This window comes from Spermophilus citellus (genome assembly GCF_964194105.1).
Source record: "Spermophilus citellus genome assembly, chromosome: 2".
NCBI classification, from domain to species: Eukaryota; Metazoa; Chordata; class Mammalia; order Rodentia; family Sciuridae; genus Spermophilus; species Spermophilus citellus.
This window is the reverse complement of record NC_138183.1, coordinates 133385223-133400281: the sequence shown is the minus strand read 5'-3', so window position 1 is coordinate 133400281 and position 15059 is coordinate 133385223. Positions and strand designations below refer to the sequence as shown.

The window sequence follows — 15059 nt, the reverse complement described above, 5'->3', positions numbered from 1 at the left end:
GTTGTTATTTGCTCAAGGCATAGAAGTAAAGTAGTAAATGGTAAAATCGGGTTAGGTTAGAAATCATTTTATATAACTCCAGAGTGAGATTTTCATTATTTTATTCATCTATATACTTCTGCTAGGCAAATAGAAAATGAATGTGTGTGAGATTATATTGAGATATTATTCACAGTGTAAGCCTTTATCCTTGCCAAAATTAAAGTAATGCAGGACAGGGTAACAGAGAAGCAATATGAATAGATTTATAAGATTATTTTGTGTTCACAAACCTTGCTCAGAGTAAAGGAAAATTAAGCATATCTTGTAGTGATACATGGGAGTTAAGATGCAAATGAGATGTAAAAAAGAGAATGAGAAATTTGGGTTTCAGAAAAGGTAATTAAGATTGTATCTTAGGTTTATTTAGTTCTGATATTAGTTAATGAAGTTAAATATTATTAATACTATTGAAATTTGCATTCCTAAGTTCTGTAGTGCAGAAATAAAAGTGAGCTGAGAACAGAATTTCCGGTGGGATGCTGTAGTTATTTATATCACCTATGCAGCACCTTCTAGGATCTACCTAGTTTTGTATGTGTGAGTAGGTTTTGGATATGCATCATATTCTTATCAGTTGAATATAAATGAAAGAGAAAGTAGAGTATTATTGAAGTAAAAATAAGCAAATCATTATATGCAATTTCTACTCATTTTTTTCTGTGTATATATTTAGGTAGTTGGTCTATTTACAAACAAGCTATGACTTGGCTGATACTAAAATGATATTGTACCTGTAATAAACTTTTCTTGAAGATGGTAGAGGATAAGGATCCTCTTTAAAATATGCAAGTGTGTTTGATGATGAACCAGACAATTTAAATTCAATTGGCAGTAAGTCTTTATTAGATTACTATAAGTCATTTGCCAAGTATAAATCATTTTCTTATCTCACTTAACTTGGAAAAAAATCACTCCAAGACCAATTTAACATATTACTTAATTTAAGTCCAGATTAATTACTGATCTCTTTCCCTCCTCAGCCCTGCTGGCAGCCAACGCCTGGGGGAGAAATCGCTCTCTGGGAAGGTGTTCTCAGATCCTCCAGGTCTTAGGTCATGATTATTGCTTCTCTTCCAGGCCTGCCTGGTGCCCAAGCATGAACAACTACACCTCTGTGAAGGAGTTCATCCTTTTGGGACTTCCTCACACTGAAGGGCTGGAGAACATGACCTTTGTCCTGTTTCTGGCCTTCTATCTGTTTGCCTTGCTGGGGAACCTGCTCATCTTTGTCACCATTCTGGCTTCATCCAGCCTGCACACCCCCATGTACTTCTTCCTGGGAAACCTGTCAGTGTTTGACATCTTCTTCCCTTCTGTGAACTCCCCCAAGATGATGGTCTCCCTGGCGGGGCAAAGCCGCACCATCTCTTACCAGGGCTGTGCCTCCCAGGTCTTCTTCTACCACACCCTGGGTGGCATTGAGTGTTTCCTGTACACAGTGATGGCCTATGACCGCTTTGTGGCCATTTGTCACCCCATGCGCTACACTGTCATCATGAACCAGAGGGTGTGCACCAGCCTGACAGTGTGCACATGGCTGGGGGGCTGTGTGCATGGGAGCATCCTCACGTTTCTCATCTTTAAGTTGCCCTACTGTGGGCCCAATGAGGTGGACAGCTTTTTCTGTGATATTCCAGTGGTGCTGTCCCTGGCCTGTGCAGACACTTCTCTAGCACAGATGGTGAGTTTCACCAACATAGGTGTGGTTGCCCTGGTGTGTTTTCTTCTTATCCTCCTTTCTTACACCCGCATTGTTCTCTCTATATTGAAAATCCGTTCCTCTGAAGGCAGGCGCAGAGCCTTCTCCACCTGCAGTGCCCACCTGACGTCCATCCTCTTGTTCTATGGACCTGTGTTTCTTGTCTATCTCAGACCTGCTTCCAGCCTCTGGCTGGATTCTGCTGTTCAGGTGTTAAACAGTATTGTCACCCCTTCCCTCAATCCTTTGATTTATTCTTTGAGAAACAAGGATGTGAAAATGGCCCTGAGGAAAGTGTTATTTCATGTGATCCACCCTTCTGTGTTATAAGGTAACAGAATAGTTCTCTGAAACTCTTTGGGGATTTTCTTCTGGTTCACTTCCCTTATATCAGAATCATTGCCAAAAATAGTGAGCTGAGAAAAGGTATTCCTCATTTATTAGGAATCAAAAATACCATGCAGTAGAGAATTGGTGGCAGAGATATAGATTTCCCCTTTCAAAGAAAATTTTCTGATTAACTCAGGATTTTCTCATTTTTTAATTTGCCAAAACAACATATATTTTCTGTTCCACCAGGTCTGTGCTCATTGGAACTCTTTTCAGACCATTTATCCTATGGCTATAATAATTTTATGGATCATAGACTGTCTTATTCTAGCATTGCCCTCTTCTTCCTTTCTTCTTTCCTTTCAAAATCTGTTCCTTATTTTATTTTACTATAGCATCACTCTGGCCTTTCTTTTTATTTCTTAGTGATTGTTTTTATTAGAGCTTTATAATTATATATAGTCGTTGGATTCATCCCAACATCCTTATACATGCATGGAAATCATTTTCACTCTGGCTATCAATAAAGGTATATTTTAGAGTCTATAGGAATGAATTAAAAGTATGATTGCACAGTTTGGTAAATATGGTAAATATCAGTTTGTAATAAAAACCACCTAGTCAAGAAAAACAAGAGTTATATCTTTGGTGGCTCTTATGATTTAAATAGAAAGATACCAAATCAAGCATCATTGAATATGGGGCATTGGGAGTCTCAAGAAGCAAGGTGAATGATTCACACAGTGTCAGGACATGTATTTCATTTCAGGAGTTACAGTTTACCCTGCTCTCCAGGTCAGCATGAACCCAGGTGGTTCATACAGACAGCTCTGTTCAAAAGTTCAGCCATGGATTCATCTGGGAGTTGATTTAACAAGTTCCCTTGACTCTATTTTACATGCTCTAAGCTGTTTAACTTTTCTCCCCTGACAACACTCAGTTTGCAACCTTTTTGGCTTTAGTCATATCTTCTGGCTACAATATAATTCAATTTGGAGCATTATTATTGTTACTTTTGGCTATAAGTCTGATGTTGGATATGGTTCATCATTTCTTAGAAAAAAATCTGATCAATCAGTATGTATGTTCTTCAAAAGACTAGTCATGGAACTACCATATGACCAGATAAACCACTTCTTGGTATTTATACCTAAGACCTGAAATCAGCATACTGTAGAGATACATGCATACCCATGTTTACAGCAGCACAATTCACAAAAGCCAAACTATGGAATCAGCCTAGGTATCCATCAACAGATGAATAAATAAAGAAAATATGTTATATATACACAATGAAGTTTTATTCAGCCATAAAGAAAAATGAAATTGTGTCATTTGTATAATAATGGATGAAACTTAAAGACTATTATGTTAAGTGAAATAAACCAAATTCAGAGAGTTAAGGGTCATATGTTTTCTCTCATATGTGGAAGCTAGAGAAGAAAAAGGAAAGAAAGGATAGAGGATGATCACATTCAAAAAAAGGGAAATCAGTAGAATAGAGGTAAGGTACCAGGGAGTGGGGAGAAGAAAGGAGGGGGAAATTGCTGGCAAGACCATTGGCCAATTATATTGTGTGTATATACAAATATGTAACAACAAACCTCATTATTATTTGTACAACTATAATGCACCAATAAAAATGTGAAGAAAAACTAAGAAAAGAAGCTGGTCCATCATTCTATTTTATAAAATGGAAAAATGGATTTTATAAATTTGTAGAGGAAAGACTTTCACAAAGAGATCTCTATATTTGTAGGTACTCTATTTCTCAAAAAATCTTATGTGTGTGCAGTTAATTGAAATTAAACACTAAAAAACTTATTGCTTATTTTTGGATTAATTCAACAGCTATATTTCTTTTTTAATGCAAGGTATTTTTTAATATTTATTTTTTAGTTGTAGTTGTACACAACACCTTTATTTATTTATTTATTTTTATGTGGTGCTGAGGATCAAACCCAGGGCCTCACACGTGCTAGGCAGCTGTATTTCTAAATTGAATCAAATTCATTTCAAGGCAGAGACCCATTGATTTAGATTTATCTAAACACTTAGAATATTCTAAGACTGAACATTGAAAACTATTAACAAGTATATGACAGTGTTCAAGTACTTTCCTTTTATTGATTAAATCACATAGTTCCAAGAGGTAGATTTAAAAATATATACTTATTGCTACATATTAATTATGCAGAACAGTGGGTTTTATTGTGGCATATTTGTACATGCATATAACATAACACCTCTCTTTACCATCCACTCTTCCCTCCCCCTGCTTCTTTCACTCTAATCATTTCATTCTACTCTCTAAGAGGCAGATTCTATGAATATGGAAAGCAGTATGAAGAATCCTTCGAAAAGTAGGGATGGAAACATCATTTTACAACGTGTGATTTATATGTCAATAAAGTTGTTCAAAACCATTGTTGCTGGTCAAAAAAAAATTAAAGCTGTTCTAATAACCTATTTTTTCCTTTTTTTTTTTTTTGGTATTGGGCTTCAAACACAGGGGTGCCTAACCACTGAGCAACATCTCCAGTCTTTTTTATTTTGAGACAGAGTCTCACAAGGTTGCTTAGGGCCTCACTAAGTCTCTGAGGGTGGCCTCAAACTTGCAATCCTCCTTTTGCCTTAGCCTCTTGAATCCCTGAGACTATACGCATGTGCCATCACGCCTGGCGACTCTCTGCCTTTTGAAAACACAGTTAAAGAACAGGAAAATGAATATAAACATATGACTCAAGATGTTTTTCTTTTTTCAAAATTGGGACTCAAAATATATATTCCATTTAGTTAGAATCAAGTACTTGTAAGTGTAGACAGACTGAAATTCAAGTCCAAGTTCTACGATTAACTATTGGAGTAAACTTTGGCAATTATTGGAGCTTTCTAAACCCTATATTTTTATTTTAAAGAAAAGTCACATCTAATGAGGATGCAGAGATAAAATAAAAGAGCCTTGAACACCGTGCATAATATTTTAGAGGAAGAAAGATTCTTGTTATGCAGCAGTTATTAATTCAAAACCATGGAGAGGGAATATGTATTCCTTCTGGCATGACAAACGGGATTCTACAACATGTACAATCAGAAAAATGAAAAAGCATAGCCCATCTATGTATGATATACCAAGGTGCAAAAATACATTCTACTGTCATGTATAACTAACTAAAATAAATTTTAAAAATTTTAAAAATGAATCACTTCTAAGAATATCTTTAATTTTACTTAAACCTCATTAAAAGGCTACTTTTTTGCTTTTGCATTATTTTGAAAGGGGGGTTAGCCACAACATTTTTAATAGGTCTATGCTTGTTTTGGGGGCAGCCAGTAAAAATAGTTTGCTCACAGACCTCTTCATATACTCTTGTGCACTCTGACTAAATTTTATTTTTAATTTTTTTCAACTTGTTTTTAAACTTCTGCATAAAAGCATAATGAATTGTACATATTAACGGGTACCAGAAAATGTTTAGTATATTTTGTATAAAGTTTAATCAGGTTAAACATACCTATCTTCTCATTTATCATTTCTTTATGGTGAAAACTTTTAAATTTTTTCTTCTAGCTTTAGGAAATGGACAGCATGGAATTATAATCTAAAATCAATCACCCAATAGGACAAAAGAACAACAGAACTTCTTATTCCTGTATAACTGTAACTTAATACCCACTGATTAGCATTTTACCTCCTGTCTACTCTTCCTGTCCTCTGGTAACCATCATTCTACTTTCAACTTCCATGAGATAGACTATTTTAGGTCCCAAATAGGAGTGAGATTATATGGTACTTGTCTTTCTGTGTCTGGCTTATTTCAGTAACATAGTGATCTCCTGTTCCAATCATGTTGTTGCAAATGATAGATCTTCATTCCATTTTTTTGTGTGTGGATACATCATGTAAGACATTTTCTTTATGCTTTCATCAGTTAATGAACATTTAGATTGTTTCTGTTTCTTGTCTACTGGGAATAATGCTGCAATGGCAGATATCTCTTTGACTCACTAACTTCATTTCTTTGAATATATTTCAAGTGGCAGGATTTCTCAATCCTATGGTAATTCTATTTTCAATTATTTTGGAAAAAAATCCATGCTATTTTTCACAGTGATTGAACTAACTCACACTCCTTCCAATAGTATGAAAAGGTTCCCTTTACTCCAAATCCTTGTCAGCATTAATTACTTTTACTCTTTTTAATAACAACCATTTTTACTAGGGGAAGTTTAAAAGTCCTAAATCATAGATAGGCTCAAGAAGTTCTGATGTCCTATTGCACTATAGGGTGACAGATAACATTTCACAAAACTAGAAGGTTACAGACAGACATCTCTAATACTTCAATAATCAACATGTCAGATTATAAAATATTGAGGAAGAGAATGGGACAAGGAAGAAACAAAAGCTTATGATTATTCCCTTTGCTCATTAATGATTCTTGAGTCTGGGGATTGGGCCACTGGGGATATTGTTTCAAAAGAATCCAAGTCTATTAATATTTTTGAGTTCAAAGTCATTATGAATTCAGAAATTAAGGGCCACACTAATACCAGCTGAGTATAAAATGCATGCTTTGCTTTCAAGTGGATAAAGTACAAAATCTTGGCTCTATACCATGCAATATGCAAAATAGAGTTCAGGCTTTAGGAACTCATTCTTCTTGCTTAGAAAGTTTAGGACAAACCTTCTCTACCCACATCATAAGTGCTTTCCATCAGCTGGTAGGTATGAAGCTCTGCCTGCTTCTATCCATCTTATTCTTACACTGCTCTCTTTGCTCACCCTCATCTTCCTGACGTGCTGTGTGTCCTGGTCCCTTCACCTGCTCAGCCCATGCAAGGAAGAGACTCCTGGGCCTAAAGAGGGTCTTACTTGTCACAGGGTTCAGTGATCTAGTAGTGAGCCAACACTGAGGAAGCCACGGAGGGGAAGGGGTATGTCTGCGTGTGTTTGTACACCTGCACGTGTGTGCACAGAATGGCTTGTAGGGGGAAGTAGGTGACATGGAAGGAAATAGTTTCTTTGCTCAGAAATTCTAACTTTCAGTAAAATTAGAAATTATTGCCACTCTACTACACATCTAATTTACATGAGGGCTTCCTTTAATAGTTGGGCATATTTCCATTGTCTTATTAAGGACTAGGTGATAGAATGCAAAACTCAGTAAGTGTGGTGATGGGAAAACTTGAAAAATTGATGAAATCTAATCATATAAATTTTAATACTTAGAGTTGAAGAAGACATATAGTTAACTCTTTTTGCAGGAAAACGATTATGTCTTCTATTTCTCTGAGAAATAATCCTGTGAGTTCTACTTTAAATCTTTTGTGGTAGAAATTCAGTTTCTAAATGACTCTCTGCACGATGAGGTGAAGCCTGTTCTTAGTAATTTTTTCCTTGGACCGTTATGAGATCCATTCTTGAAGACAGTTGTGCATGGAGGTGTGGTGTTGAATACTGACTGCACAGGACATGTGGGGAGAATTTGAGTGTATCTAAGATAATTTGTGATACTTGCACTTTGTCTGAGTCAGGTATGGACCAGACACCTGTACCACTTAGCAGTATGAGTTATTGAGCCAGAAACATAGGGGTTTAGATTAAAGGAAATATTTACACATTTTTAGGTCACAAAATGTTCTTTTGATTCTGCCAATTTATTTACATAGCACAATGTTTTGAATCTCAAGAAAATAACATTTTCTTGCCCTGTGTGTCTTTCTCTGCTTTGGAAAACATTAGAATCTAATAAGGATATACTATTTTTAGGTGTTAGTTTTAAAAATAAATAAATGAATAAAATATTTTTAAAAACTCTAAGGACCCTTCAAAATCCATTTGTAATTATATCTTAATGGCACCAGCAATGCATTTACTATTACATTATCACTTTTACCTCAGTCCTACATGCACAAATCTTAATTATTAAAGTACGTTTATTATACATTTACTACTTAGTGCAAATGACTAAGTGAAGCATTACATCTTCCTTATCTCAATTCTCACAAATATTCTCTGAGACAGAAAATAATCATTTTTTTCTTTTGAACAAATGAGGCTCAGGGAGGCTAATTTGCTCAAGTCTCCTGATGCAGGGGGGTAATCAGATTAGGGTGAGGCATCAATTTTCTGTAACTCTAAAGTGGGCTTTCCAAAGAATGGCTCTTTCTTTTATTCATTCTTAATTTTTATCAGAAATATAGAAAACAAAGTGTATGAAACTGAATAGCTTGCCAAGTCCCACAGTTGAATTTTGAATAGCATTTGGGCTGGAAAAGAGTCTTTTCACATCCAGTTGTTATCTTTGATAGGATCTCAGTCTATTCCAACAGGTAGATCAGGACCAGCCTGCACAGGACCTGGCTGTTAGACTGAGCACAGCAGTGGTCTGCGGAGCTTCAGCTTCCTCCACATCTTCATCCTTGCCATTCATTGGATTTACTGAGAATTTTATTTGTGACATAAAACTTTACCCTTATCAAAATGAAATGATGCCGGAAAGGTACAGAGTTGTAGTCTGTAAAATAATATGCACATATTTATCTTTTTATTTTTATTTTTGGTGAACAAGTATTGTCACAGCAGAGAAAAATTAGTTTTATTTTGTGGCAACATATTGATGCTTTGAATAAAATGGAATCTAAAAAAATGAAGAAATTGTAACTTGAGAATAACATTCAACTTGTTTCTTAGGAGTATCTGGTACAGATATTAATTAACAAAGCTAAATAGTACTAAGAGTATTAAAATTTGCAATTGTTTGTATTACAGAGAAAAATCTCACTGAGGACCTAGAATGTCTACTGTGGTGCTGTGGTTATTTATATGACATATGGAATGCCTTCCTCCAGATTCCATCCTCTTTCAGTATATGTGTGAACAGAATATAAATGTGATCTGTATGTGCTTCTCTTGAATACAAATGATGAAGACAATCAAGAGTACTGTTGAGAGTAAACATGAGTAGCAAGGTGTATATAATTTCTGTTTAGGTTCAGATTTTTCTATTTGGGTAGTTGACCTGTTTACAACAATTTGATACTAAAAGGCTCCCTCTTTTGGGGGGGAAGGTAGGTGACTCTGAAATGTGTGTGTTTGATGACAAAGCAGATTGGAAGAACCTAAATTAAACTGGTGATAAGACTTGATTACTATAATATAATTGCTGATTATGAAGATTAATATTATTTTTTCATTTAACATGTGAAAAAGCTGTGGTCAAATTTGACACATACTTTAAATATAAGTCAAGATTTATTGCTGGTCTCTTTTCCTCCTCAGCCTTCTTGCTGGCAGCCTCTGCCTGAAGGAGAAATCGCTCTCTGGGAAGGTGTTCTCAGATCCTCCAGGTCTTAGGTCATGATTATTGCTTCTCTTCCAGGCCTGCCTGGTGCCCAAGCATGAACAACTACACCTCTGTGAAGGAGTTCATCCTGTTGGGACTTCCTCACACTGAAGGGCTGGAGAACATGACCTTTGTCCTGTTTCTGGCCTTCTATCTGTTTGCCTTGCTGGGGAACCTGCTCATCTTTGTCACCATTCTGGCTTCATCCAGCCTGCACACCCCCATGTACTTCTTCCTGGGAAACCTGTCAGTGTTTGACATCTTCTTCCCTTCTGTGAACTCCCCCAAGATGATGGTCTCCCTGGCGGGGCAAAGCCGCACCATCTCTTACCAGGGCTGTGCCTCCCAGGTCTTCTTCTACCACACCCTGGGTGGCATTGAGTGTTTCCTGTACACAGTGATGGCCTATGACCGCTTTGTGGCCATTTGTCACCCCATGCGCTACACTGTCATCATGAACCAGAGGGTGTGCACCAGCCTGACAGTGTGCACATGGCTGGGGGGCTGTGTGCATGGGAGCATCCTCACGTTTCTCATCTTTAAGTTGCCCTACTGTGGGCCCAATGAGGTGGACAGCTTTTTCTGTGATATTCCAGTGGTGCTGTCCCTGGCCTGTGCAGACACTTCTCTAGCACAGATGGTGAGTTTCACCAACATAGGTGTGGTTGCCCTGGTGTGTTTTCTTCTTATCCTCCTTTCTTACACCCGCATTGTTCTCTCTATATTGAAAATCCGTTCCTCTGAAGGCAGGCGCAGAGCCTTCTCCACCTGCAGTGCCCACCTGACGTCCATCCTCTTGTTCTATGGACCTGTGTTTCTTGTCTATCTCAGACCTGCTTCCAGCCTCTGGCTGGATTCTGCTGTTCAGGTGTTAAACAGTATTGTCACCCCTTCCCTCAATCCTTTGATTTATTCTTTGAGAAACAAGGATGTGAAAATGGCCCTGAGGAAAGTGTTATTTCATGTGATCCACCCTTCTGTGTTATAAGGTAACAGAATAGTTCTCTGAAACTCTTTGGGGATTTTCTTCTGGTTCACTTCCCTTATATCAGAATCATTGCCAAAAATAGTGAGCTGAGAAAAGGTATTCCTCATTTATTAGGAATCAAAAATACCATGCAGTAGAGAATTGGTGGCAGAGATATAGATTTCCCCTTTCAAAGAAAATTTTCTGATTAACTCAGGATTTTCTCATTTTTTAATTTGCCAAAACAACATATATTTTCTGTTCCACCAGGTCTGTGCTCATTGGAACTCTTTTCAGACCATTTATCCTATGGCTATAATAATTTTATGGATCATAGACTGTCTTATTCTAGCATTGCCCTCTTCTTCCTTTCTTCTTTCCTTTCAAAATCTGTTCCTTATTTTATTTTACTATAGCATCACTCTGGCCTTTCTTTTTATTTCTTAGTGATTGTTTTTATTAGAGCTTTATAATTATATATAGTCGTTGGATTCATCCCAACATCCTTATACATGCATGGAAATCATTTTCACTCTGGCTATCAATAAAGGTATATTTTAGAGTCTATAGGAATGAATTAAAAGTATGATTGCACAGTTTGGTAAATATGGTAAATATCAGTTTGTAATAAAAACCACCTAGTCAAGAAAAACAAGAGTTATATCTTTGGTGGCTCTTATGATTTAAATAGAAAGATACCAAATCAAGCATCATTGAATATGGGGCATTGGGAGTCTCAAGAAGCAAGGTGAATGATTCACACAGTGTCAGGACATGTATTTCATTTCAGGAGTTACAGTTTACCCTGCTCTCCAGGTCAGCATGAACCCAGGTGGTTCATACAGACAGCTCTGTTCAAAAGTTCAGCCATGGATTCATCTGGGAGTTGATTTAACAAGTTCCCTTGACTCTATTTTACATGCTCTAAGCTGTTTAACTTTTCTCCCCTGACAACACTCAGTTTGCAACCTTTTTGGCTTTAGTCATATCTTCTGGCTACAATATAATTCAATTTGGAGCATTATTATTGTTACTTTTGGCTATAAGTCTGATGTTGGATATGGTTCATCATTTCTTAGAAAAAAATCTGATCAATCAGTATGTATGTTCTTCAAAAGACTAGTCATGGAACTACCATATGACCAGATAAACCACTTCTTGGTATTTATACCTAAGACCTGAAATCAGCATACTGTAGAGATACATGCATACCCATGTTTACAGCAGCACAATTCACAAAAGCCAAACTATGGAATCAGCCTAGGTATCCATCAACAGATGAATAAATAAAGAAAATATGTTATATATACACAATGAAGTTTTATTCAGCCATAAAGAAAAATGAAATTGTGTCATTTGTATAATAATGGATGAAACTTAAAGACTATTATGTTAAGTGAAATAAACCAAATTCAGAGAGTTAAGGGTCATATGTTTTCTCTCATATGTGGAAGCTAGAGAAGAAAAAGGAAAGAAAGGATAGAGGATGATCACATTCAAAAAAAGGGAAATCAGTAGAATAGAGGTAAGGTACCAGGGAGTGGGGAGAAGAAAGGAGGGGGAAATTGCTGGCAAGACCATTGGCCAATTATATTGTGTGTATATACAAATATGTAACAACAAACCTCATTATTATTTGTACAACTATAATGCACCAATAAAAATGTGAAGAAAAACTAAGAAAAGAAGCTGGTCCATCATTCTATTTTATAAAATGGAAAAATGGATTTTATAAATTTGTAGAGGAAAGACTTTCACAAAGAGATCTCTATATTTGTAGGTACTCTATTTCTCAAAAAATCTTATGTGTGTGCAGTTAATTGAAATTAAACACTAAAAAACTTATTGCTTATTTTTGGATTAATTCAACAGCTATATTTCTTTTTTAATGCAAGGTATTTTTTAATATTTATTTTTTAGTTGTAGTTGTACACAACACCTTTATTTATTTATTTATTTTTATGTGGTGCTGAGGATCAAACCCAGGGCCTCACACGTGCTAGGCAGCTGTATTTCTAAATTGAATCAAATTCATTTCAAGGCAGAGACCCATTGATTTAGATTTATCTAAACACTTAGAATATTCTAAGACTGAACATTGAAAACTATTAACAAGTATATGACAGTGTTCAAGTACTTTCCTTTTATTGATTAAATCACATAGTTCCAAGAGGTAGATTTAAAAATATATACTTATTGCTACATATTAATTATGCAGAACAGTGGGTTTTATTGTGGCATATTTGTACATGCATATAACATAACACCTCTCTTTACCATCCACTCTTCCCTCCCCCTGCTTCTTTCACTCTAATCATTTCATTCTACTCTCTAAGAGGCAGATTCTATGAATATGGAAAGCAGTATGAAGAATCCTTCGAAAAGTAGGGATGGAAACATCATTTTACAACGTGTGATTTATATGTCAATAAAGTTGTTCAAAACCATTGTTGCTGGTCAAAAAAAAATTAAAGCTGTTCTAATAACCTATTTTTTCCTTTTTTTTTTTTTTGGTATTGGGCTTCAAACACAGGGGTGCCTAACCACTGAGCAACATCTCCAGTCTTTTTTATTTTGAGACAGAGTCTCACAAGGTTGCTTAGGGCCTCACTAAGTCTCTGAGGGTGGCCTCAAACTTGCAATCCTCCTTTTGCCTTAGCCTCTTGAATCCCTGAGACTATACGCATGTGCCATCACGCCTGGCGACTCTCTGCCTTTTGAAAACACAGTTAAAGAACAGGAAAATGAATATAAACATATGACTCAAGATGTTTTTCTTTTTTCAAAATTGGGACTCAAAATATATATTCCATTTAGTTAGAATCAAGTACTTGTAAGTGTAGACAGACTGAAATTCAAGTCCAAGTTCTACGATTAACTATTGGAGTAAACTTTGGCAATTATTGGAGCTTTCTAAACCCTATATTTTTATTTTAAAGAAAAGTCACATCTAATGAGGATGCAGAGATAAAATAAAAGAGCCTTGAACACCGTGCATAATATTTTAGAGGAAGAAAGATTCTTGTTATGCAGCAGTTATTAATTCAAAACCATGGAGAGGGAATATGTATTCCTTCTGGCATGACAAACGGGATTCTACAACATGTACAATCAGAAAAATGAAAAAGCATAGCCCATCTATGTATGATATACCAAGGTGCAAAAATACATTCTACTGTCATGTATAACTAACTAAAATAAATTTTAAAAATTTTAAAAATGAATCACTTCTAAGAATATCTTTAATTTTACTTAAACCTCATTAAAAGGCTACTTTTTTGCTTTTGCATTATTTTGAAAGGGGGGTTAGCCACAACATTTTTAATAGGTCTATGCTTGTTTTGGGGGCAGCCAGTAAAAATAGTTTGCTCACAGACCTCTTCATATACTCTTGTGCACTCTGACTAAATTTTATTTTTAATTTTTTTCAACTTGTTTTTAAACTTCTGCATAAAAGCATAATGAATTGTACATATTAACGGGTACCAGAAAATGTTTAGTATATTTTGTATAAAGTTTAATCAGGTTAAACATACCTATCTTCTCATTTATCATTTCTTTATGGTGAAAACTTTTAAATTTTTTCTTCTAGCTTTAGGAAATGGACAGCATGGAATTATAATCTAAAATCAATCACCCAATAGGACAAAAGAACAACAGAACTTCTTATTCCTGTATAACTGTAACTTAATACCCACTGATTAGCATTTTACCTCCTGTCTACTCTTCCTGTCCTCTGGTAACCATCATTCTACTTTCAACTTCCATGAGATAGACTATTTTAGGTCCCAAATAGGAGTGAGATTATATGGTACTTGTCTTTCTGTGTCTGGCTTATTTCAGTAACATAGTGATCTCCTGTTCCAATCATGTTGTTGCAAATGATAGATCTTCATTCCATTTTTTTGTGTGTGGATACATCATGTAAGACATTTTCTTTATGCTTTCATCAGTTAATGAACATTTAGATTGTTTCTGTTTCTTGTCTACTGGGAATAATGCTGCAATGGCAGATATCTCTTTGACTCACTAACTTCATTTCTTTGAATATATTTCAAGTGGCAGGATTTCTCAATCCTATGGTAATTCTATTTTCAATTATTTTGGAAAAAAATCCATGCTATTTTTCACAGTGATTGAACTAACTCACACTCCTTCCAATAGTATGAAAAGGTTCCCTTTACTCCAAATCCTTGTCAGCATTAATTACTTTTACTCTTTTTAATAACAACCATTTTTACTAGGGGAAGTTTAAAAGTCCTAAATCATAGATAGGCTCAAGAAGTTCTGATGTCCTATTGCACTATAGGGTGACAGATAACATTTCACAAAACTAGAAGGTTACAGACAGACATCTCTAATACTTCAATAATCAACATGTCAGATTATAAAATATTGAGGAAGAGAATGGGACAAGGAAGAAACAAAAGCTTATGATTATTCCCTTTGCTCATTAATGATTCTTGAGTCTGGGGATTGGGCCACTGGGGATATTGTTTCAAAAGAATCCAAGTCTATTAATATTTTTGAGTTCAAAGTCATTATGAATTCAGAAATTAAGGGCCACACTAATACCAGCTGAGTATAAAATGCATGCTTTGCTTTCAAGTGGATAAAGTACAAAATCTTGGCTCTATACCATGCAATATGCAAAATAGAGTTCAGGCTTTAG

General features: G+C 35.7%; 2 protein-coding genes across 2 annotated transcripts; both read left to right on the top strand.

The window, feature by feature from the left end:
* Positions 1-1138: 1138 nt before the first annotated feature.
* On the top strand, positions 1139-2071 carry LOC308641576 (olfactory receptor 10D3-like; the record flags this gene model as incomplete). Its single annotated transcript, XM_081280251.1, has 1 exon — positions 1139-2071. One exon carries the CDS (start codon positions 1139-1141, stop codon positions 2069-2071), a length of 933 nt encoding a protein of 310 aa, XP_081136377.1.
* Positions 2072-9475: 7404 nt separating this feature from the next.
* Positions 9476-10408, top strand: LOC308641575 (olfactory receptor 10D3-like; the record flags this gene model as incomplete). Its single annotated transcript, XM_081280250.1, has 1 exon — positions 9476-10408. One exon carries the CDS (start codon positions 9476-9478, stop codon positions 10406-10408), a length of 933 nt encoding a protein of 310 aa, XP_081136376.1.
* Between the last annotated feature and the right edge of the window lie 4651 nt (positions 10409-15059).